At 53.0% G+C, this 24827-nt stretch overlaps 2 protein-coding genes across 14 annotated transcripts; one reads left to right on the top strand and one right to left on the bottom strand.

The window, feature by feature from the left end:
• The first annotated feature begins 1354 nt into the window (after positions 1–1354).
• Positions 1355–17925, top strand: CIZ1 (CDKN1A interacting zinc finger protein 1). Of its 13 annotated transcripts, none has more exons than XM_084797897.1 (18): positions 1355–1667; positions 2313–2448; positions 2671–2786; positions 4569–4640; positions 6105–6325; positions 9780–9873; positions 9988–10084; positions 10496–10856; positions 10956–11118; positions 11426–11547; positions 12070–12267; positions 13425–13549; positions 14949–15036; positions 15448–15561; positions 15693–15851; positions 16985–17054; positions 17195–17316; positions 17596–17925. In XM_084797897.1, exons 2-18 carry the CDS (start codon positions 2318–2320, stop codon positions 17812–17814), a joined length of 2472 nt encoding a protein of 823 aa, XP_084654023.1. In that variant the 5' UTR covers positions 1355–1667; positions 2313–2317; the 3' UTR covers positions 17815–17925. The 13 variants fall into 13 exon arrangements, with proteins under 13 accessions (XP_084654023.1, XP_084654024.1, XP_084654025.1 ...); XM_084797898.1 differs by having other exon boundaries at positions 10496–10847; positions 10947–11118; XM_084797899.1 differs by having other exon boundaries at positions 10496–10847; positions 10959–11118.
• Positions 17926–18928: 1003 nt separating this feature from the next.
• On the bottom strand, positions 18929–22272 carry BBLN (bublin coiled coil protein). Its single transcript, XM_084797918.1, has 2 exons — positions 22054–22272; positions 18929–19367 (listed from the first exon to the last, which is right to left on the bottom strand). The coding sequence occupies exons 1-2, from the start codon at positions 22130–22132 to the stop codon at positions 19195–19197; spliced, it is 252 nt and encodes an 83-aa protein (XP_084654044.1). The 5' UTR covers positions 22133–22272; the 3' UTR covers positions 18929–19194.
• Between the last annotated feature and the right edge of the window lie 2555 nt (positions 22273–24827).

A 24827-nucleotide genomic window follows, 5' to 3' on the forward strand; every position in this document is an offset into this window, starting at 1 on the left:
GCCACTCCCTCCCATCAAGGATGAAAGCCCCATCCCCTCAGCTCGATGTTCTAAGCCCCAACCATCTGAGCTTCCTAAACACACATCCCCTAGCCGTGGCCTTCTCAGCGCGCTCCCGCCAGGTTGAGCCTCTTTAGCGCAAGTAACTCCAACTACTGCGAAGCAGGTCCCGGTGGAGTGAAAACACCTGAACCGGTTGCACCAGGGCGAGTTCAGAGGTTGGGTTGGGGGGGGGGGGGGAGATGAGCGCAGTCACCTGACTGCGGGGATAGTGATTTGTCCTCTGCGGTCCCTAGCGCCACCGTGCGGCCTGTCCTCAGTCTGCGCTGGGCGTGAAGTGTGCGGGTGACCTGGGCAGGGAGCAAAGTAAAGGGAATTGCCAAGACTAGCGTGGGTGAGGGGAGTCCTAGGTGGCAGGACCGTTTTAGGGGCAGGATGAGAGCCACTAAAGAAAGTACTGGGCCAGATGTGGTGGCAGAGGCAGGCGGATCTCTGTGAGTTTCCAAATTAAGGTCTGGATAGCTTGCTCAGTGGTTAAGAACATTTGTAGCTTTTCCGGAGGACCCAGGTTCAGTTCCCAACACACAGACACACAAACACAGACACACACAGACACACACACACACACACACACACACACACGATGGCTCACAACCACCCATAAACGCCTTCCTAGAGGACCAGATGCCCTCTTTAGACCTCCGTGGGTACTAGGCACACACACAAAACACATACATACCTGCAAGCAAAACATTCATACACATGACACATGAAATAAAAATATACTTTTAAAAAATGGGGGGAGAGGTGGTTCAGTGGTTAAGAGCACTTGCTCTAGTGGAGGACCTGGGCTCGGTTCCTAGCACCCACAACGGTTCACAAACTCTCAGAACTCCAGTTCTAGGATGCACATGATATATTAATGAATAAAACATTCACAGCCAGGCATGGTGGCGCACACCTTTAATCTCAGCACTCGGGAGGCAGAGGCAGGGGCATCTCTGTGAGTTCAACGTCAGCCTGGTCTACAAAGCGAGTTCAGGACAGCCAAGGCTACACAGAGAAACCCTGTCTCGAAAACAGCAACAACAAAACATTCATATACATAAAACAAATCTTTGGAAAATGTCATAAGAATATAAAAGAGAAAATGAATGAACAACACACACGCGCGCACGCGAGCTCCCTTCACGCGCTCCCTTCACGCTCACTCGCTCCCTTTGGTCCCAGCCCTAAGCTGGGTCGGGATCAGTGGTGGCCTCGGGGAGGACAGCTGGGATATGATCCTTCTTGAAGCCTCGCCCCTTTTCCGCTGCCCTTCTCCTCCCTCTCCCCGCCCCCCCCCCCTCCGCCATGTGCTTGCGGGATAAACTGACAGCCCTGGGAGATCAGAATCGCCTCTTCCCGAGCCTGCTGGGTGCGGCGTCTCCTAGCACCGTGACAGCCGCAGCCCACGCGACGTGACCTGCGCGCCAGGCGGGTTCCAGCGGCTGCGACGGCCGCGGTATGAAGCCTCCGGACCTCCAGGGGGCGCTCTGCGCGGGACTGGTCAGCCGCTGGGCCTTCCGAGTGTCCAGCCCACAGCCGGGTTCCGAGGAGCCCGCGAACGCGAGGCACCAAGTCCGCGCGTGGCTTTCACGTCTTCGGCTTTCGTGGATTGCTGAGAGGTGAGGGGGAGCCAGCGAGGTGCCCTCCCGGGGAGGGTGGACTGCAGCGGTAGCTGCTACCTGCGTAGACGTTGCTGGCTTTGTGGACAGGCGAGGCCACAAGGACCAGATGCGTGGCGTTGGAGTCATCTGTAGAGGAGGGAGGTGGAGGAGTGAGGGGCAACGGAGGATTGTGTGTGGGTGTGTTTTGTAGTGGAGGGAAGCTTTTCCCGTGCAGGGTTCACGGATTTAAGTGGAAGGCTGGGTGTGGGCGCCGATGGGAAGTTAGTGACACAGTTCAAGGAGAGGGTAGCGGAATCCAAAACTGGGAGGTGTGCGCTTGGGAGGGGCTGGAACCGGGAAGTGATAAGAAGAAAGATAGGCAGAAGGTGGGGGTGGGCTGAGAGTGGGAAGGCGTACCTGTTAGAAAGGGTGGCCCGCCGGAGGTGAAGAGACGGGAGGGGAAACAGGGATTTGAAGGCAAGAGCGCTGTTTGCCTGTATCCTGTTCCTGGCATCTGACTGGAAGAACCGGGAGCCCCGGAGTACAAAGGTGGCATGCTCTTGGCAGGGCTGGCAGTGCCTATCAGTGCAGGATGCTGGGGTGGTTGGTTTGGGAGGGGAGAGGAGCTGGTGACCCTGACCGTACCCACTTTCCTTCCCTCAGCCACCATGTTCAACCAGCAGCTCCAGCAGCAGCTGCAGCTCCAGCAGCTCCAGCAGCAGCAGCAGCAGTTACTGCAGCTTCAACAGCTGCTCCAACAGCCCCCAACACAGGCGTCCTTGCCCATGCCTGTCAGCCGGTGAGTTTCCCACTTGGGAGAATGGAGGCTGTGGTGTGACATTTACACTCATGTTTTGGAGCCCGTCTCCCAGGGCATCCTCGTTTGAATATTAAATGTCATCAGTTTCCACCTGGGAGGGGATCCTCCATCTTGCCATTGAGAGGGAGAGAATGGAGATGAGAGGTCTCCAGGTGGATGGCTTTCCCAGCAACCCTCTGACACCCCGATCCCATCACACAGGGCCCTCCCTCAGCAGTCATCCCCGCAGCAGCTTCTGAACCTCCAGGGCCTCCACTCGACCTCCCTGCTCAATGGCTCCATGCTGCAAAGAGCTTTGCTACTGCAGCAGTTGCAAGGTATGGCGATTCCCAGCAGCCCCCAGTCTCCTCCTACCCCACTCAGTCTTACCAAAGCACACGGTGGCCCCGAGAGCATCCTTACAAATCCGTCCACAGGCTACTCTGCTGGCCATTCCCGACTCTGCTGACAGCCGTAAGGGGAGGCACACCATTATCATTACCCCCTCTACACATGAAAACAATGGCAACCCGAGGCCCAGAAGAGGGATTCCGTGCCCATAAGTCACAGCACAGGCAGAGGCTGGCCGTCACTTGGCTGCCCTTCAAGCTGACTTTCAAATGATGCACGGGCCGGGCATGGTGGCGCACGCCTTTAATCCCCAGCACTCGGGAGGCAGAGGCAGGCGGATCGCTGTGAGTTCGAGGCCAGCCTGGTCTACAAAGTGAGTCTAGGACAGCCAAGGCTACCCAGAGAAACCCTGTCTCGAAAAACCAAAACAACAACAACAACAACAAAAATCAAATGATGCACGGATAACTGGGGAGAGAGAAATCCCATAGCAGGTCACATAGGTACACATATACGCCACCTTTTCTCTTGTCACTTAAAAGTTATGCTTGTCCTAGTGACGATAACGTGTCAAAATAGAAAAACAACAAAACAAGGGAGCTAGAGAGATGGCTCAGTGGTTAAGAATGCTTGCTGTACCTTTGTTGGATTTGTATAAACAGTTGTACAAAAAAAAATCCAAAAAAAAAAAAAAAGAATGCTTGCTGTTCTTCCAGAGGGCCCAAGTGCGGGTCCAACACTCACGTGGGGCAACTCATGACGCCTGTAACTCCAGCTCCAGGGGACCTGTCACCCTCCAATACAGGACATAGCCATACCTGTACATATACACAGAAATTAAAATGTAAAATAAGTCCTAAAAAATGAGGTCATTGAAAACCAAAAAAAACCTCAGAGGTAGCCGGGCATGGTGGCGCACACCTTTAATCCCAGCACTTGGGAGGCAGAGGCAGGTGGATTGATGTGAGTTCGAGGCCAGCCTGGTCTACAAAGCAAGTCCAGGACAGCCAAGGCTACACTGAGAAACCCTGTCTTGAAAAACAAAAACAAACAAACAAAACAGCACGAAAACATTCACACATTTCTGGGTGAAAGTCATAAGCCAATATTTTGGTATATTTCTTTCCTTTTTTTTTCTAGGAAGAAGCTTGGGTAGTTTGGTATAATTATTATGATTAATACAAAAAGAAGGGTCTGTGCCTTGTTTTTATTTTGTATTTCGCAGTGCTAGAATTTTTGTTTGTTTCTTTGTTTGAGACAGGGTCTTACTCTGTAGCCCTGGCTGGTTTAAACTCAGGCTGTAGACCAGGCTGACATCTTACTCACAGTGATTGGCCTGGCTCTGCCTCCCTAGTGCTGGGATTAAAGGCGAGCGCCGTTATATTTGGCCTTGCTTTGAGACAAGGTCTCACTTGGTACCCCAGACTATCTGAGACTTAGTATGTAAGCCAGGGTGCTCTTGAACCCCGTCTTCCTACCTCACCCTCTAAGGACTGGTATTATCGGCGTGAGCTGCCACAGCCAGCCAGTGTTCTGGTTCAATCCAGGTTATTTATGATAGTTTTTAATTTTTCACTGGAGGAGTGTGCCCATATGGAAACCTCAATTATCTGTTTTTTTTTTCCCTTTTCCATCCTAAACACCAGTGGGATGGACATAACATCCGAGGCTCTTTTCTCACATTAGATTCCCAACATAGAATGACTGTGTCGGGGGACGGATATTTGATTGATGGCTTTTGATAAGTATTGCCAAATTACTTTCCTAAGGACTGGACCAGTTTGCAATGCCACCAGCCACGTATGACAGTGCCAGCCTCACCATGCCTACGGCAGCATTGGGTATTCTATGCTTTTTTTTATATACCCATGTAAATATGTGTGTGCATGTAATTTACTAACTTGGTTTGCAAAGGCTAAAGCGGTGTCTCGGATGTCTTAATTCACATTTCCACATGCTCAGTGCAGCTAAAATCTCTTTGCGCTTACCTATTTGCATTTGCGTTCATTTTGTGACATGTGTCCATGTTCTCGGTCCATTTCTGTTTGAGGGCATTCGTCTTCTGTCTTACTGCTTGGGGCCCCGGACTGTGTCTGTGCTTCTGCTGTACCTGTCTGTCATTCACTAATGCATGCCTTTGAGTCCTCATGTGCCCGATGAGGGGAGGGGGAGCTGGTTTGCTCAGAGTGCAAGAGGCAGTGCTGCAGAGTCTGGATTTGAACTCGGCTCTCAGCACAACTGACCTATGCCTTTAAGCTCGGGCTGCACCCCTCCTCCCTGACATTGCCCCAGAATCTGGGCATGGGTGCCAAGTCTCTTTCACACTCTCAGCCTTCTCTGGGTAAAAAGAGCTGAGTCGGAGGCGATGTAGCAGGAAATAAGATGGCTGGTTCTACGATAGAGGTCTCTAGTGACATAGACATCAGGGAAGGCCTCCTGGAGGGGACATAGGAAAGACTTAAAGGGAGGCCTGGAGGATGCTGGGAAGTGGTGGAGCATCACAGCTTCCACAGAGGGCACAGCAGGTACAAAAGCCCAGAAACAGGGTGATTGAAGGACTGCTCAGGAACGTGTTCCTACAGCACCGTGTAAGGCCTGTGAGGAGGTGGGCGGGGCCAGGCCTTGCTTTAAAAGGACCAGGGAACTATAGCAGGCTTTTGGCAGGGATGAGGCCAGAATGTAGCTTTAGTTCCAGCGAGGGACGAAGTGTTTGCAGGAGAGGGAAGGCCTGGTTGGAAAGGCACGTGGGTGGTAGAGCTGCTGGGACCTGGTGATATCCTGGTGTGGACAGTAGTTTAAGGAGGAGTGACAGAGCTAGCAGGTGTCCCACAGAGATCCTGGGCGAGCACTTTCTCTGTTTTGTGTCTATATTTGGTCAGCTATAGAAGTAGCTACCGTCTTCCTGGTACCTGGCAGGCTGGAGGGCTGATACAGTGAAAAGAGTACCTAGCTCAGCGCCATGGCCTTCCCTCTCCTTGATAAAGAGAAGCTGGTGGGGGGATGCTGACCTGTCCGTTGCTGATTCTCCTGTGGCCCTGTGCTGGTTCTCTCACACACCTAAGGGCCTTAGAGCATGTCTGAGGGCTAACTAAGGCAGCTCACACACCCAGATGGAGCAGAAAACCTGCCCTGAGTCTTTTCTCACTAGTGCCCACAGTGGGCCTCATCTTGGCTTTACTGTCCCTCTGCTGCCCTGGGTAAGAAAGTCGCCTTGGAAATTATCTTTGATGTTCCCATGATATTTGGGGGGCTGAACCCCTGGTATAAAAGTCTTGACCCCTCTTCTCACCTCTCCTTCCCCACAGGCAACCTCCGCACTTACAACATGACAGCCCCAAGCCTAGCAGCTCCCAGCCTTACACCACCCCAGATGGTCACCCCAAATCTACAACAGTTCTTTCCCCAGGCCACTCGCCAGTCCCTGCTGGGCCCCCCTCCTGGTGGGGTCCCCATGAACCCTTCTCAGGTCAACCACTCAGGGAGGAAACAGGCCAGAAACCCCTCTTCCATCACCCCCAGTCACAAGGTGAGTAACACTTTGAGTGGAGTGGTGGTCAGAGTGGGTCAAGGGTTACCCTGGCGTCCGCCCAGCTCTATGCGCTCTGGCTCGCCTTGGCCTTCGGGCAGGTCATGCTCCCTCAGCGTCTAGCATCTCTCGAACTTGAGATGCCTCCATGCTCTTGATGAGGCTTTAGCCGTAGCATAATATTATTACTATTATCTATGTACTATTTTCTCTCTTAAACAAGTTTTTTTTTTATTACTTGATTATTATCACGTGTGCCAAGGTTGGCACGTGGAGGTCGGAGAACAGCTTGTATGGGCCGGTTTTCTCCTTCCACCCTATGGATCCTAGGAACAGAACTCGGGTTCTTCGTTTTGGCACCAAACACCTTTACCTGCTGAACCATCTCTCTGTCCCTTAATGATATTTCTTTACATCAGCAATGTCTAGCAGAAATAAAATGAGTCATGAATCTGATTTTTTAAAACTTTTTAAAAGATTTATTTATTATTTATACAGCATTCTGCCTGCATGTACACCTACAGGATAGATGGTTGTGAGCCACCATGTGGTTGCTGGGAATTGAACTCAGGACCTTTGGAAGAGCAGACGGTGGTGCTCTTAACCTCTGAACCATCTCTCCAGCCCTGATTAAAAATTTTTGATAACCACATTAAAAAGATAAAAGGTCAAGCTATAATGACTAATAACTGGCACCCGTAACCCCAACCCTTGAGAGGCTGTGGTTGGTAGATTGTTGTAGTACATTCCAGATCATTCTGAGCTATGGAGAAAGACCTTCAGATTTTAAAAATAAAATTAAGAGGTGCACATAAATTAGTTTTACTGCCAGGTGTAGTAATGTACACCTATAACCCAGCACTCTGGAGATAGCAGAAGAGGGTCACAGGGTCAAGGTCATCCTCAGCTACATAGTGAGTTCCAGTCAAACAAAAACTGAATGCAATGAGATAAACTTATTCGTGGGCACGGTAGGACACATCTTGTCTTTGTTTTTTTGAGACAGGGTTTCTCTGTGTGTAGCCTTGCTTGGTATGGCCTGGTGGCATACACCTTTAATCCCAGCACTCGGGAAGCAGAGGCAGGTGGATCACTGGGAGTTCAAGGCCAGCCTGGTCTACAAAGTAAGTCCAGAATAGCCAGGGCTACACAGAGAAACCTTATCTCAAAAAACCAAAAATAAATAAATAAATATTTCAAAAACGTGCCATCTTCACACACACACACACACACACACACACACACACAGGCAGGAAAACTACAGCTGACTGACTGGAGTGGTGAGGTAGGCACAGGGTCTGGGCCCCTGACTCCCTGTGTCTTACCAGGGAACAGCTAGGTGTTTGTAAAGGGTCTAGAGTGCTGACTGTGGGGTACAGATGTGTCTCCCACCAGGACTAGAGGCCTTAGCAGGAGGTAGGGTGGTACCTGGGGGCTTCCCAAGCTGCCCAGGAAATAGGTGGAACCCTGTACCTACTGTAGGCTGATGGTCAGCAGTGCAAATGTGGCATCCAGCCTGGCCCTTCTGTGGGTCTCCGGTGTGTATGTGTAAGAGATATTAATGCAATAACACGAAAGCTAGTTAGATAGATAGTTAGTTAGTTAGTTAGTTAGTTTTTTGAGACAGGGTTTCTTTTTCTTTCTTTCTTTCTTTCTTTTTTTTTTTTTTTTTTTTGGTTTTTCGAGACAGGGTCTCTCTGTGTAGCCTTGGCTGTCCCGAACTCACTTTGTAGACCAGGCTGGCCTCGAACTCTCAGCAATCCACCTGCCTCTGCCTCCTGAGTGCTGGGATTAAAGGCATGCGCCACCCCACCTAGCTGAAAATAATTTATCAAGACTGGAAATGAGTGAGACCCTCTCTCACAGCCTGCAGCAAAACCCAGGAAATGCCACTAAAAGGGTCTAGACCTAGCCTGTGGTTAGGAGCTTCCTGCAAGAGGCTTTGAGGCTCTAGCTGAAGGCTGGAGGCGGGAGGAGGCTGGAGGCGGGAGGAGGCTGGAGGCGGGAGGAGGCTGGAGGCGGGAGGAGGCTGGGGGCGGGAGGAGGCTGGGGGCGGGAGGAGGCTGGGGTGGGAGGAGGCTGGAGGCGGGAGGAGGCTGGAGGCGGGAGGAGGCTGGAGGCGGGAGGAGGCCGGGGGTGGGAGGAGGCCGGGGGTGGGAGGAGGCCGGGGGCGGGAGGAGGCCGGGGGTGGGAGGAGGCCGGAGGTGGGAGGAGGCCGGGGGTGGGAGGAGGCCGGGGGTGGGAGGAGGCTGGGGGCGGGAGGAGGCTGGGGGCGGGAGGAGGCTGGGGGTGGGAGGAGGCTGGAGGCAGGAGGAGGCTGGGGGCTTGGCCAGAGAAAGGCCAGCAAGGATGCGCTGAGACAGGCTAAAGGTAGGAGGAAGGCTGGGTTCAGAGGCGGGAGAGAGAGGCAGAGGGCCAGGGTATGAAAGTGGGAGGAGTGGACAGCGCCTGGCTCGGCCTTAGGAGAGCTCCAGGACTAGGAGGCCCTGGGAGGGTTAAACCAAAGGCTTTCTCTGGCTGCTTAACGAAACGGGGTGGGCGCCTAGGATGACCAATGGAGCCAAGAGAGTTTGTTGTGTCTCCCCAGCCAAGATCCATATAGCAGTCAGGAATCTAGCCGGGCACCTCAGACAGTGACTCTTGAGGTGTTAAATGTCGTTTGCCCTCCCTGCCTTCAGCCAGGCCCCTTCAGTCTCGTGAGATGCAAACCTTGTCTTCTGAGACAAGGGTTCTCTATGTAGCCCTGGCTGTCCTGGAACTCACTCTGTAGATCAGGTTGGTCTTGAACTCATGGAGATCTGCCTGCCTCTCTCAAGTGCTGGGATTAAAGGCATGCGCTGCCACTGCCTGGAAGTGACAGTCTTTTATGAGCAGGAGGGTGTTTGCAAGTGGGGTGGAGGTTAAAAGTGGTTTCTGCATGACCCTCCCCCCAAAATGGTTTCTGCTCTGCCTGCTCTTCCAGAGGTCATGAGTTCAATTCCCAGCAACCACACGGTGGCTCCATCTATACAGCACTCACATACATTAAATAAATAAATAAATATATACGTGTGTGTGTGTATATATATATATATTTTTTTTTTTTTTTTTTTCCTGAGACAAGGTTTCTCTGTGTAGCCTTAGCTGTCCTGGACTTGCTTTGTAGACCAGGCTGACCTCGAACTCACAGAGATCTACCTGCCTCTGCCTCCCGAGTGCTGGGATTACAGGCGTGCGGCACCACACCTGCAGATAAGTAAATCTTTTAAAAAAAAAAAAATTGGTTTCTGAAGCCAGGTGGTGGATGTTCACATCTGTAGTCTCAGTACTCAGGGGCAGGGACAGGCAGATCTCTGAGTTCAAGGCCAGCCTGGCCTACAGAGTAAGTTCAAAGACAGCCAGAGCTACACAGAGAAACCCTGTTTTGAATAGTGCTCCCCCCCCAAAAAAAAATATGGTTTCTAAAAAGAAGCAGGATTCTTCTTCCCAGACGGTGCCTCTGGAAGACAGGGAAGACCCCACAGAGGAGTCTGAGGAAGCCACAGAGCTCCAGATGGACACATATGAAGGTGAGACAAGGGCTGTTGTTCTGCACAAGCCACCCCAAGGGCAGGGGAAGTCTTGGTGGCGAGGGAGCCAGGGCCATCTCCTGGAGCTGAATTTCCTCACCTGCGCCATTGCAGACCCAGATTCAGTAGTCTGCCCGGATGGCATGGCGAGCGACCCCCCAGAGCCTGAGCCCTTTGAGGCCTTGGAACCACCTTCCAAGATGTCGAAGAGGTGAGTGATGGATGCTGGCCACGTGTTGGGGCTCAGAGACCTGTAGTTCACACTTGTAAAGTTAGGCCTCAGCCTCAACTTGGGGGAGGGTCAGATTCACTTGAGTCTACCTGGGGTTAAGCATGTGGAGGCCGGGCTGGGCAGCTAGGAGGAAGGGGTCCTTGCAGAGCACACAGATGGTGGCAGGTTTATAAGACGAATTCGAAACACATTGCAAGGTGGAGGTGGGGAGTTAATGCCCCTGAGATTCTTTAGGTGAGACAGGCCGGGGCAGCTTCGGAGCTCCCCAGATCCACATTGTAAGTAGAGCTGGGACTGGGAACTGCGTCATAGGCCTCAGAAGATAGAGATTTGATCTTCTTTAATCTGCTTTTGTTTTTGTTTTTTTTTGACCTGGGACTCACTATGTAGACCAGGCTGGCCTCAAACTCTCAAGAGCTCTGCCTGCCTCTTCCTCCTTAGGGCTAGGATCAAAGGCGTAGAACATCTCAACTGGCTATTTGATTATGTTTGGATCTTTTCTAGCTCAGAGGAGTCCACAGAGAAAGGCCCTACAGGGCAGCCACAAGCCAAGGTCCAGCCTCAGATCCAGATGACCGCCCCAAAGCAGACACAGACCCCAGATCGGCTGCCTGAGCCACCAGGCGCCCTGGTGCTGCCCCGTCTCCAGCCACAGGTTCTGCAGAGCCAGGTGCAGCCAAAGCTGCAGAAGCAGGCACAGACACAGACGTCTCCAGAGCACTTAGCACCAGAGCAGAGTCAGGTACAGCCACGGGAGACAGACCCACAGCAGCAAGCTCAGGCACGGAGCCAGCCTCAGCCCCCATGGCAGGTACAACCACAGAAGCAGGCCCAGACACAGACACATCCGCAGGTGTCCAAGCAAGCACAGCCCCAGGAGCAGACATCAGAGAAGACCCAGGAGGAGCCTCAGACGTGGCCACAGGAGTCAGTACCCCCACCAGCACAAGTGTCAGCTCTGGCCTGTGCCATGGAACCACAGCCATCGTCTAACGCTGCAGAAGCTGGTAGAGGTGGGAGAGGGAGAGGGAGGGAGGGAAGGGGAGAAGAGGAAGAGAGGTGGGGGGTGCGGGGGGGAGAGCAAGAGCACGCAAGCTTGCACTCTCTGAGAGACCCAACACTGTCGAACCCTTCATTCTCCAGTCTGGTATTGTCTAGTCTCGCATGGGGCTTGGGCCTGGAGTCCACATCTCGGACCATCCCCATCCTGACCTCAGCCTCAGGGTCATGGTGTGGACAGGGAAGGCAGCTCTTGGATCTAGATCTTTCTGGACCCCAAATGGTAGACACTCCGGGAAAGAAACATATGTGTCTTTTCAGGCCCAGAGGAGGCCTTGCCAGAACCAGGAAGTGCTCAGGACTGTGAAGACTCGAGCCAGGAGGCATCAGCTGGTGGCCTGGATGTGGGAGAATGTGAAAAAAGAGCAAGAGAGATGCTTGGGGTACGTACAAATCTCCTTGTAGGATTTAAGTCCCAACTCTGTAACAAAACTTTAAGACAACCTCTGTTCCTTGGGTCTCAGTTTCCGCATCCATCACGTGAGTGGTGGCATGGGTTAGACTTTAGAATTAAGCAGAGCTAGGTCGGGAGGGGTGGTGCACATCTTCAATCCAGCCCTGTGGAGGCACAGGCAAGCTGATCTCAGCGAGTTTCAGGATAGCCTGGTCTACAAAGTGAGACAGATATTTGATCTAGGTTCAAATTCTGGCTACCTTACTCTCTGTGTAGGTTTGGGCAGTCATACCCTAGGGCCGGGCGTGATGGTGCACGCCTTTAATCCCAGCACTTGGGAGGCAGAGGCAGGTGGATCACTTTGAGTTCGAGGCCAGCCTGGTCTACAAAGTGAGTCCAGGACAGCCAAGGCTACACAGAGAAACCCTGTCTCTAAATCCCTTCCCCCCAAAAGAAGCATACCCTAACCTCACCCAGATATTATGAAGTCTTGTCTTTGCATCCACTGTAGATGTGGGGGGCTGGGAGCTCCCTGAAAGTCACCATCCTGCAGAGCAGCAACAGCCGGGCTTTCAACACCACACCTGTCACATCTGGACCTCGCCCTGGGGACTCTACCTCTACTGCCCCTGCCCTTGCCAGCACAACCTCCAAGCAGACCCTCCAGTTCTTCTGTTACATCTGCAAGGCCAGCTGCAGCAGCCAGCAGGTACCTAGGGCTGGCAGAGTAGGAGGCCTGGCCCTTCCGGGCTTGCCTTTCCTACACTGCCAAGTGGCTGGACATCTGCTTAGACGTATTTCCTGACCACCTGGTGGAGCAGGGTTTTCTTTTTAGGGTCAAGCAAAACCTGGTTCAAATCGGCTGTGAGCCATCATGGTCTCCAGAAGTAAATTCCACTCTTGGCTCTTTTCCTCTTGTGTTCAGTGAGGACAGCCAAGAACTTACCTCACCACGCGTCTTAGGACTCAGCAGTTGACATTGAAGGTCTGGGCCCAGGTCTGGCTCAAGCGAGTACAGCACTAATAGCAATAGTAGTCTTAGCTGGGCTAATTCCAGTCACTTGGGAGGCTGAGGCAGGAGGCTAAGGGCAACCTGGTTGACTTAGTGAGAGCCTTTCTCAAAATAAAAAGAAGGAAAGTGCAGCTGTGAGAAGCAGAGTAAACAAATGAATAGTGGTCTTGGCTGGGACTGTCCGTTGCTCCCAGCTGCAGGGGGTTGAAACTGGAAGATCATGTGAGTACGTGAATTTCAGATCAACCTGGGCAAAATAGCAAGAACTCAGTATCTATCTTTAAATTAAAAACAAACACTTGAAAAAAAAAAAAGGTTGTTTATTTTCATTTTATGTGTATAAGTATTTGGCCCATATGTCCACATGGGTCCACTGCACACAGCCAGAAGAAGGCATCGGGTCCCCTACAACTGGAGTTACACACGGTTTTGAGCCACCATATAGGTACTGAGAATCGAACTCAGGACCTCTGGAAGAGCAGCCAGTGACCTTAACCTCTGAGCCATCTCTCCAGCTCCCCCAGTCTCTTATAATGCTCTTATAATATTACCAGTAGTCAATCCTACCTCTGTGACTGTGGTCCTTGTCCGAGCAGGGCCACATAGAACCATGTTCCTTCTCATTGAAGTACTCACAGAAACGGAGGTGTATCTCTCTATGCCTCAGTTTACCATCCGTGCCCTGGCCCACACTAAGCTGTATAAAATAATGCCAGTTGTGGTGGCACACGCCAGTAAGACATGCAGAAGAAACAGAGTCAGGAGGATCAGAGATGAGGGTGGCCATGACGTCTGGCGTGGTCCTCCCCTGGGCTGCAGCTCATGAGCTCACTTCTGGCTCATTCATGCCACAGGAGTTCCGGGATCACATGTCAGAGGCTCCGCACCAGCAGCGGCTTGGGGAAATGCAACACTCGAGCCAGACCTGCCTGCTGTCCCTGCTGCCCGTGCCTCGGGACATCCTGGAGAGAGAAGCTGAGTAAGTAGGGGCTGGCAGGGGTCTGTGTGGTTCAGGCAGGCCAGGAGTTCAACATTGTCCGGCACGCCATTAACTCTAACCTTGGTCCTCAGTTTCTCCTGTGTATAAAATGCCTTGATGAGGCCGGGCTTGGTGGCACACGCCTTTAATCCCAGCACTTGGCAGGCAGAGACAGGCAGATTGCTGGGAGTACGAGGCCAGACTGGTCTACAAAGTGAGTCCAGGACAGCCAAGGACACAGAGAAACCTTGTCTTGGGAAAAAAAAAATGCCTTGATGAGGGGCCCTAAGGTTCCTCCCAGATAAAAGCAGTGTGACACTCCTGTGGAAGAGAAGAGGGTTATAATACTGAGCCCTGCTCCTCTGGTCTGTGTGCTGGCCCCAACCGTAGAGGCAGAACAGTAAGGATCGGGTCATCTTGTGCCCTGGGGTTAGGCATTCCCTGCTCCCTCCTTCCATCATCCCGGGATGTGATTGGTCTGAAATGGCGACCCTGGACTCTGGAACCAGCACTTGGTATAGGAAGGCTCGGCTGGGAGCTGTAAGAGCTGCCAGGCTGCAGTGGGGTGTCTGTCACAAGCCTGCAGAGCTGGGCAGTGTCACTGGAGAAAGCTGAACTGTATAGATTTGGGCACTGGCAGATACAGGCTGTGTCCCTGGGGCAGCTGCCGCAGTACTTGCCAGAGCTCCCAGCCTTTTAGGAGAATCAAGCCTCCCAATTGCAGAGTGTGGACAACAAAGCCAGACGTGGTGACACCCACAATCCCGGACCTTTAGGGGGCTGAGACAGAGGGATCAAGAGTTTAGGGCTGGGCTGGAAAGATGGCTCAGAGGTTAAGAGCACTGTCTGCTCTTCTAGAGGTCCTGAGTTCAAGTCTCAGTATCTACACAGTGGCTCACAAACATCTATAATGAGATCTGGTGCTCACTTCTGGTGTGCAGGTACACATGCAGCAGAATACTGTATGTGTAATCAATCAATCAATCAATCAGTCAATCAATCAATCTTTAGAGAGAGAGAGAGAGTTGGTTAGTTTAGGGCCAGCTCCATGGTGAGATGTCAGAGTGACTTACTCAGAATTAGAGTGACCTGGCTGAAGACAAATGAAACCCTTTCTGGGGTGCAGCCGTCTGAGTCAGTGGTCGGGAGTTGTACTGAGGACGAGGAGCTGGCAGGGACTCTTGGCCGCTCTACTTTTTTGCCTGGCAGACAGGGAGCGCGTGTCTGTCAGCTCTCTTAGCAGAGTCAGGGACCCCCACTCTGTCCTTCATCTTCTTGGTGCTGTGACTGGGGCCCCGACCCCTCGTTGCAGGCGCGTGCTGCTGATCCACACCTAGTTTCCCCTTCTGTAGCTCTCTAGAATAAAGCTTCATGCCCTGCTTGTTTTTACGGTCATCAGAGATCCTCCACCGAAACGCTGGTGCAACACCTGCCAGGTGTACTACATGGGAGACCTGATCCAACACCGCAGGACACAGGAGCACAAGGTCTGAGAGCCGCCTGCGTGTACCACGTCCAGCCGAGGCGGGGGGAGGGAGTCCGGAGTGGGAGTGGGAGGTAGGGTCTATTTTTGTCTCTGTGTGACTGTCACTTGTGTGGCTTCCGGTGAGTCAGTCATGTTCCTCTTTGGGCTTTTCTTTGCCCATCTGTTCAGTGTAGGCACCACCTCACCCTGCTATTCAGCCCTTGCCTCTTGGGGTGTCTTTGGCACAGTTCTCTTATCTTTTCTCCGTTGCCACCTGCCAGCCCACGTAGTGAACAGAAGTGATTTTGCATGTCCCAGTACAGGGGCAGAGCTGAGCTGGGCCTGCAGCTATGAGAGGCGTGGTCCCATTGGGCCACTGGCAGGGTGGCTTGTACCTGGGGATGCACCACATGACCTGCTTTCCTTCCCCCAGAATGCCAAACAGTCCCTGAGGCCCTTCTGTACCATATGCAGCCGTCATTTCAAGACCCCTCGAAAATTTGTGGAGCATGTGAAGTCCCAGGGACACAAAGACAAGGCCAAGGAGGTAACCCCAGCTGTCTCAGGACAGCGTGAAGCCTTCCCCCCAAGATCACATAGCAGGTCCTACAGCCCTTGGGTGTGTGGTACCTCAGCTGCCCATAGCTGACCTAAGCCCCTCACGCATGCCTTGGGCAGCTAAAGACGCTTGAAAAGGAAGTAGCCAGCCCCGAGGAGGACCACTTCATCACGGTAGATGCCGTTGGCTGCTTCGAGAGTGACCAAGAAGAGGACGACGATGACGACAATGAAGAAGAAGAAGAAGAGATCGAGGCTGAGGAGGAATTCTGCAAGCAGGTGGGCGGGGTGGGCTGTTCATGGCTCCTGGAGCCCACAGGGGCTCTCCTGCTCCTTGAGGGGCCCAGACGCCATGCTGGCATTTGTCGGTCCTAACATGATGCAGTTATGGGCTATGTCATGTAACCATGGAAATAAGCACCGAGTGACAGGTGAAATATGCAAGGGCCTTAAAGGCTGGCTGAGATACTGTGAGGGGAGGGGGGCATTGAGGGAACTGTGTTTAGCAGGCACAGAAAGCATGTACAGCAGACTGTCCACAGTCCACGAAGAGGCTTTGTGTAAGATTTTCATGCAGTTTCTGGGCAAAGTAAAAGAAATTCGGGTAGATTGGAGGTGGAGGCGGGGCAGGCAGAGGACTGGAAATTATAGCCCAGTGGTAGAGTCCTTCCTTGCCTAGCACATCCAAAGCCCTAGATTCAGTCTTCACTGCCCTGGGAGATGGGGGCGTAGAGGCTCCGGCAGGAAGGAGCTGGAGGCAGGAGGATTGAGAGCTCCAACCTCTCTGTGCTATCAAATCCCTGTCTTAAGGGGGGGAAAAAGGATGGGCAGATGGCTAGGTGGTGAAAAGCATGTGCTACTCTTCCAGGGGACCTGGGTTCAAGTCCCCACACCGATGTCAGGTCACCTGTCACACCACTAGCCTCCTCGGGTACCCACCCACGCCCCACACATACACACTCAAATGGATTGAAAATGCAGCCTAGGGCTGGAGAGATGGCTCAGCGGTTAAGAGCACTGACTGCTCTTCCAAAGGACCCGGGTTCAAATCCCAGCAACCACATGGCAGCTCACAACTGTCTCTATCTCCAAGATCTGACACCCTCACACAGACATACCTGCAGCAAAACATCAATGCACATAAAATAAAAATAAATATTAAAAAAAAATGCAGCCTAAGAGAGGAAGGGCTTTTGGCCTCGGGGAAGGAGCTAACTGGAACCCACAAGGCACACATCAGAAGGACATTTGGGAGACAGGACCAGCGCGTGCCAAGGCTGAGACAGCCACCCTCAATGACCTGCAAGCTGAGGATATGATCGTGCTCTGGAGACTGTGGGTGGGCTACAGGTCCCTGACTGTGACCAGACAGGGCCTAAAGTACCACCTCTGAGTCCCTGCTCTATCTCCAGGTGAGGTCAAAAGATCCATCTTCCGAGGAATGGAAGGGCTCAGAGACTTACAACCCCAACAGGGCATACGGTAAGACCCCAGGCTAAGCCCCCAATCTCAGCTGCAGGACTCCAGCCAGGCAGCCCACCCTCTTCTCCCACCTAGAGCAGGTGTGACATCCCACCCTGGGAGGGGCACTTAAGTATGCAGACCCTGGTGTCTGTCCCCAGGTGTGGACTTCCTGGTGCCAGTGATGGGCTATGTCTGCCGCGTCTGTCACAAGTTTTACGACAGCAACTCAGGGTTGCGTCTCTCCCACTGCAAGTCCCAGGCCCACTTTGAGAACCTGCAGGTGAGTAGTAGTCTGATTGCCCTGCCCAGGGGCACAGCCTCTGTCCATGCTGATGGGCATGGCCAGCAGCTAGGTGCTATTGTACCAAGACAGTTCCCAAGCACACAGTAGGGAGAGACGCAGACTTGGCTCTCCATGTGCGTGCCTGCATGTGTTGGGAGGCTCGGGCTATGGTGGGGGTTACTCCAGAGACTATTAACAGTTTTGGCCCAAGTTAAGAAGCAGCTGATAGCCAGGAGTACCCTAGGCTAGGCCTAACTTGAAAACTTTTGTATCCAGAAATACAAAGAAGCCAAGAACCCCAGCCCTGCTACCCGGCCCATGAGCCGCAAGTGTGCAATCAATGCTCGCAATGCCTTGACCGCCCTGTTCACCTGTGGCAGTGGCGGTGCCCACCAGCCCAGGCCCCCAGACACAGCGAAAATACAGAGCAAGGTAAAGCCTGGATCCCACAGCTCTCCTCCTCCACTTCGGCGCTCAACTCGCCTCAAAACCTAATAGCGGGAGCTCTGGCCACCCAGAATATGCTAATGCTCTCTGGGTATCTGTGTGGAAATGTTCATGTGGTTGGTGTTTTCACTCAAAAATACAATAAAGTGTAGCCGGGTGTGATGGCGCACGCCTTTAATCCCAGCACTCGGGAGGCAGAGGCAGGTGGATCACTTTGAGTTCAAGGCCAGCCTGGTCTACAAAGTGAGTCCAGGACAGCCAAGGCTACACAGAGAAACCTTGTCTTGAAAATCGCCCCCCCCCCAAAAAAAAGTAATAGTCTGTTGTTTGACTCTGCAGTCCCCACCAGCACTGTGTCAGGGTGGGTGGGGGAGGGGCACCTAGTCTCTCCGGACAGTGTGGCAGAGGACCAGGGAAGCCAAAGTCAAGCTCCCTGAGATACAGGGGCTCTGGGATAGGACTACAAGGCACGTCCCCTCACGGAGCCTCTGTTCCCCTCTTAGTGTATCCTAGGAAGGACACTTGGGCGAAAATCCTTATACCTAGTGACCCTAGCAGATGGTCTTGCTCCTATCCCCAAGTTGCAGATGAAAAAAACAGAGGCCTTAGCAGGGTCACCAGACTTGGCAATAGTCACAGACTGGCGAACAGCCGGGACTTAACACTAGATGTGAGTTCTGTGCTCTTGTGTTGGTCTCTAACCCGCCGCATCTCACAAAAGCCAAAGTCAGGCATGGAGTTAGGATTAGGGGTGTCCTCGCAGCTCTTAGTTCACCAAGAGGGCAAGGCCCTCTTAACCCAGAGACAGATCAGCAGCGACGGGGCCCATCCTTAGCTCTGCTAGAGATAAGGCAGCCTGGCTCAGATAGTGCCAGCTGGGAAGACTGAGGCTACAAGTGGAAGGTACCGAGGTTTATCATCAAATCCTAGCAGCAGTCATCTCAGTAAAAGGCCCTAGTGCCCAGAGAGACAGACTGTATCTCACAGTCACACTGGGAGGCAGCTGAAGAGGACAGCACACCACAGAGGGAGAAAGCCCTGACCTCATCCATGCCCTCTGCATCAGAAATGAAAGATGGGCCAGATCAGTCTGTGCCCCATCTGCCTCCAGTGGCTACTGGGGTCCTTATTCCCAGCACAAAGAGAAGACAGGGGCAGTGAGTGGTGTGGGAGACCTCTTTAATATGGACGCTTGGCCCTAGGTGGAGAGGAAAGGGACCAGGGGCTGGGAAGGCAGAAGTGGGTGTGTTGTAGGAGGACCACGCCTGGCTCAAGGAGGGCAGTGGGGGAACTGGTCCAGGCTGGTTAGAGCCACTGCAGGATCTGAAGGCCAGTACCTGAGATGGTGTCTAAGCCAATTAGGTTCTACCCAGGCCAGATCATGGCCTAAAGAGGCAAGAGTGGGGCCTGGCTGGGGGCTCCCCGCACCTAGGAGCTGGCATCGCTGGGGTCCTCCCCAAGCTGTTGCTGGAATTCCAGGCGCGTCTGCCGGTTGGACTCCAGCAGCTCCTGGAGGCGGGCATGGAGGTGGTCGTTCTTCTCCTCGAGGTGGTCCAGACAAGAGTTGATCTGATCCAACATGGAGTTGATGGCCGCGTACTCTGAGGGGAAGGGAAAAGACAGAGGGAAGGTCTTGTGTCTCCTCAGGGCTGACAGACACACCCCAGTGCCCCCAGCTCTCCCCTGAGAGGGCTTCGGGCACATCCCCAATCCTTTTTTGATTCTTAGTGTGAAAAGTGAGCAGGTACCACAAGAGGAGATGTTTCAGAGAAGTCATCCCTAACACCATCTTCTCTGTGGGATTTTAGTGTGGTCCTGGGACAATCTGCCAGCAACCTGGCCGGGTGGCCCTACCATGTGCCAAACTTCCTCTGCATTTCCTTCTGTAGCTACCTAGAAGTCAGAGCCCACAGCGCAGAGCTGGGCAATCAAAGTCTCTGTTCCAGGCATGGCTCCATGCTGGGTCCCCCTGTGGCTCTCTGTGCCTTCACAATAGTCTCCGGCAGCTTCTAGACCGGGCCCTCTCCTCACCTCTCACACCCAGCATCTCAGGCCCTTTGAATATACTGATGGCTCTTCCTGGAATGCATGGCGGGTGGGGGTGGGGTGAGGGTGGGCAGTACTCTTGTCTTTCCCTCTGGGGCGAATACCACTTATACCCTTGGCTGTCACCAAGGGGTGCCCTCTCAAGGTGCCACACCAGATCAGGCCCCTGTCCTGACCCTCCAGCCGCCACCTCTCCACCTTCAGGCACTGCTGTGGTCGCCCCAGTGCCCGCGACGAGGACGACGACACACATGAGCACTTAGTGAAGGGATGAATGAGTGAAGGAGGCTCTGACTTTGCAGCCCCTGCCTTTGCTCGGCTGTCTACCATCTAGAATCCGTCCACCACAGCAACCCTTCAAGGACCAGCTCAGAATAACCCCTCCTCGAGGTCTTCCCCGCCCTCCTTCCTCTACAGTGGCTTCTTGACCTGCCTCTTGGCAAGGCTGTGTCCCTTAGGACCCAAGGTCTGGGTCCGTGCCCACTGCGGGACCCAGTTCTGAGCCAACCCATGACTCAGACACACTCAGCTGCCAGCTTGGGAACATAGGGAAGTAGCTGGTGGATTTTTTAAAAAGGCCCCCACCCACCCTTGGGGGATGTTCTGGGATGAGTGTATATTTGCCTACGTTTGGGGGATGGGTCCTATGACCCAGAGAAGGCATCCTTTGACAGAAGACAGAGCCTTGAAGGCTGCTGGATTTTGTTTTGTTTTGTTTTGTTTTTCGAGACAGGGTTTCTCTATGTAGCCTTGACTGTCCTGGACTCACTCTGTAGACCAGGCTGGCCTCTAACTCACAGAGTTCCACCTGCCTCTGCCTCCTGAATGCTGGGATTAAAGGCGTACGCCACCACCCGGCAAGCTGCTGGGAACCCAGATAGGGAAACTGAGGCCTAAGAGGGAAGGAACTAGCACAGCTTCCTATAGCCACTTGACTGGGCCAAAACTCAGCCCTGGAGGTCAGAGACCTTAGGTTTGAGTCTGAAATCTGCTCTGCCCCAGCAACCCCTCATTAAAATGGGGTGGGGGACTCTGAGGATTACAGACCACTAAGAGCTCAGTTGGGGTCTGGCCACAGCAAGTACTTATTGGATAGATGTTACGATCCATCCTTCCCGTTCCAGGCTACCAGAAGGGCTGAGAGACGATGTCCCCAGGCTAGGCTCATCTATGTCCAGGGTACTTCCTAGCCATGGCTCCTGTCCTGGGACACATAGCCTGTCCCCACCATCCCAGTGTCATCAGTGCTATACTCCCCACCCCCACCCTCATGATGCTCCCACCATGGTGGCCAGCAGTCACTCACTGCACGTTATCACTGCTCCCCAACACTGCCCACTGGAAGCCTAGTGACCCACCAGGCTGGAGGGCAGCCTTTACTAAGAGCAAAAACCAGATGAGGAAAATATTCTGAACCTGTTGTGTCAGTGGATATCTGTGAGTATATGAAAACCTGCGGAACTGTACAGTGTAAATGGGACTATTACAGCTCAGTAAAGCTCTCATAGCAAAACAAAAGCATACCCCATCCTTACTGCACAGTAAGTCCTGCCCTAGGTAAGCACCAGACTTAACTACATGAAGAACAACCCCCCACAGGCACTGTGCACGTTCAGAAGGAACGCATGCACTAGACTCTTAGAATCGAGTCATTTTCCGTCCCGTTTTCCCTTTAATCCCGACACATCTCAATACAGGAGACAGTGTACCCCATATTACAGATGGGAAAATTGAGGTTCCCAAACATGCAAAAGGGAGTCTGTGGGCTGATACTTCCCCTGAGGTCCTTCTGCAGGACTGTGCGCCCAACACAGTGCTCAGTATGCAGGTCACATCAGCAATGCCAGGTGGCTGGGGTGCTGACTCAGCACAGCAGGGCGCCCACCGGGTCAACACCTGCAGAGCCAAGCAGGATCCGCCCCCGCCCTTCAGCGAAGAAAGTGATTGAAGCAAATCCCAAACCGACAAGCTTCTCTGAGGCTGCCTCAGTTTCCCTATACGTAACCAGGGCTGGTTAGCGACAGTTCTACAGTACTGCAGCGTCCAGGGATCCGTTTGCTAGTGCTGGCCATTGCCTCCAAGGTGGCTGTGGGGACAACTCTAGAGCCACCCAAGGGCGGGGTGGGACTTCTCTTCAGTGCCTCCCACGCCCCCCCCCCCATCCTGGCCCGATTCCATACCCCAGGACCATACCCCTGGCAAAGTAAAGGTCGCCTCAACAACTCCCCACCCCCGGGTCACCTGCTTCTCCGAAGCTGTCATTCTCGCCTTCCACGCCCCCATCCACCGGCATGCCTAGGTCCCCGTTGGGGCCCGACATTGCGGGCTCGGGCGGGCGCCACAGAGGCCACGCAAAGATGGAACTCGGCGACCGTCGCGCGGAAAGCCGGCGCTGGGAGGAAGGTGCAAGCAGCTGATGGAACGCCGGCCGGAAGGGTGGAACGCGGCAATGCACCCGGGTCCTCCCAGAGCCCTGCCCCCAGCCCCGCCCCGAGGCCTCGGCTCGACCACGCCCTTAGGCAAGGCTCCGCCCCGTCCGCCCTCAGGCCCCGCCTTTCTCGCTTCCGAACCCCGCCCCCTCCTGCTCGCTGTGACAACAGAGCGCGCGCTAGAGCTTGGGATTTACGTATACGAAACGCCATCCTGCTGCTTCTGCCCCTCCGCATGGTCGGAGTCAGACAGGCGGTTTCCAAAGTCTTCTGTAGCTTCGAGAACTCTCAGCACCTCTTCTCCTCAGTTACCAGGAATCTGCCTTTTTCCCATCTCCCTCTCTTGCTACCACAACCCCTGTTCTATCTTGGCCAGTCTTGAGTTTCAAAAGCCACATGACTTGGATTGGGAAGGAGTGTGAGGCTCTTCTCAAAGACCACCAGGACTGTGCGTCGGGTTTGTAGTACAGAAAGGGCTTGCTGGCCTGGAGAGATGGCTCAGAGGTTAAGAGCACTGACTGCTTTTCCAGAGGTCCTGAGTTCAATTCCCAGCAACCACATGGCGGCTCACAACCATCTATAATGTAATCTGATGCCCTCTTCTGGCCTGAAGGTGTACATGCAGGCAGAGCACTGTATTCAGAACAATAAATAAATCTTGGAGGAGGAGGAGGAGGAGGAGGAGGAGGAGGAGGAGGAGAAGGGGGAGGAGGGGGAGAAGGGGGAGGAGGGGGAGGAGGGGGAGGAGGGGGAGGAGGAGGAAAAGAAAAGGCTTGCTGTACTCTCTGGTAGGTGCACCTGGGGGCTGTGGGAGGTCAGTGTGCTAAGTGGCCCTGCTTGTGGCTATCCATCATGGAAGGCTTCACGCTAAAGTGCCCCAGCAGTCACACGCCCCACTCCATATGCGGGGTGGGGGAAAAGGAGGCCTGTCCAGTGTCACCATCTAGGACCAGGACTGTCGATTCACCCTAGAAGAGCAGTCCAGAGTTCAGCACAATGTCAGGGTGGTGTCTCAGGGATGCTCACTTACCAGGATTCCGATGGCTTAATGGCCGGGAGACCCCATGGCATCAGCAGCTTGGTGTCACAGTGGCCATTGCAGGATGCAAGCTGTTCTCAGTCTGGGGGCTAAAAAAAAGTAAAGCTGGGCGAGTCAGGGAGCACAACCCTGTGGGCACCAGGAAACTAGTGCAAATTTGGGCATCAGGAACTGGAAGAGAATACAAGAGGCTACCTTAACTGTCCACCGAGTGTTGCTCCTATCCGCCTTAGCCAGGGAAAGGATAAAGCCCTATTTGTCCCATGAGAGTGTGACTTGAAGGGCTCAATAGGAGCAAGAGGCTGTGGGAAGCCTACTTCTTGGTCTAACACAAGCAGCTGTATCTATGCTGGAGAGATGGTTTAGCAGTTAAGAGCAGATAGTACATTTAGCCCCAGTTCAATGCCCAGTACCCACATCGGTCAATTCACACCCACCTGTAACTCCAGCTCCAGGGAAATTCAATGTCTCTGGCCTCCTCGGGCACTTAACACATGTGCACATACTCGTACACACACAGACAGACCATTAAGATTTATTTATTAAGTATGCAGTGTTTTGCCTGCATGTAATCCTGCACACCAGATCTCATTATAGATGGTTGGGAGCCACCATGTGGTTGCTGGGAATTGAACTCAGGGCCTTTGGAAGAGCAGCCAGTGCTCTTAACCTCTGAGCCATCTCTCCAGCCCCAGACAGACCATTAAAAGTATAAATAAATAAATAAACAAACAAATAAATAGAGACAAGGGTGGTGGTGGTGGCACATGCCTTTAATCCCAGCACTGGGGAGGCAAAGGCAGGTGGGTATCTATGAGTTCAAGGCCAGCCTGATATATGGAACTAGTATCAGAGTAGCCAAGGCCACACAAAGAAAACCTATCTAGAAAAAAAAAACCAAGAAGAAATAAATAGGTAGGTGATAATAATAAAGAATTATATTTATTTATAATATATAAATATATATAATATATAAATAATATATATTAATATGATAATAAATAAATATAAAAATAAGAGCTGGAGAGTTGGCTTAGTAGCTAAGATCACTGTCCTGAAGGATCAGGGTAGTTCCCAGCACCCACATGGTGGCTCCTAACTGTCTGTAACTTCAGCTCCAAGGGAACCAACTCCTTCTGGCCGTCCTAGGAACTGCATGTATGTGGTCCGCACCCATACAAAGAGAGGTGAAACATTCATATAAATTGAATAAATAGAAATAAATAGGAAGCTGGGGGTGAGGGTACACGCCTTTAACCCCAGCACTCAGGAGGCAGAGACAGGCCCCCGTGTGCCCACCTACCCTGGTCACAGACTCCCACTCATCACAGGATCCAGGAGTGGCAGGCAGCATTGAGGTCATGTCCCCTCCAGGCTCTTCCAACCTCCCAGTCCTAGAGGGGTTACTGCTTTGGGACTTGTGGCAGGTGACCAAGGGCAAGCCAGTCCTTGGAGGCAAGGGCGCAGAGAAGCTTGTGCTGCTCCTGTGGTGAGCCCAGGGTTTGAACCCTCAGTGGGTGTGGTATTTATTCTGTATAGGGGGGACT

The sequence above is a fragment of the Acomys minous genome, assembly GCF_964271855.1.
Source record: "Acomys minous genome assembly, chromosome: 10".
NCBI lineage: Eukaryota > Metazoa > Chordata > Mammalia > Rodentia > Muridae > Acomys > Acomys minous.

What these genes read in the sequence shown, in the direction of transcription:
- CIZ1 (XM_084797890.1), top strand. Translation starts at nt 2,318, where the DNA reads ATGTTCAACCAGCAGCTCCAGCAGCAGCTGCAGCTCCAGCAGCTCCAG. An exon ending in CCAGATGGACACATATGAAG is followed by an intron (nt 9,874 to 9,987) that starts GTGAGACAAGGG and finishes GCGCCATTGCAG; the next exon opens with ACCCAGATTCAGTAGTCTGC. An exon ending in ATCCTGGAGAGAGAAGCTGA is followed by an intron (nt 13,550 to 14,948) that starts GTAAGTAGGGGC and finishes TACGGTCATCAG; the next exon opens with AGATCCTCCACCGAAACGCT.
- BBLN (XM_084797918.1), bottom strand. Translation starts at nt 22,132, where the DNA reads ATGTCGGGCCCCAACGGGGACCTAGGCATGCCGGTGGATGGGGGCGTG. An exon ending in TGACAGCTTCGGAGAAGCAG is followed by an intron (nt 19,368 to 22,053) that starts GTGACCCGGGGG and finishes CCTTCCCCTCAG; the next exon opens with AGTACGCGGCCATCAACTCC.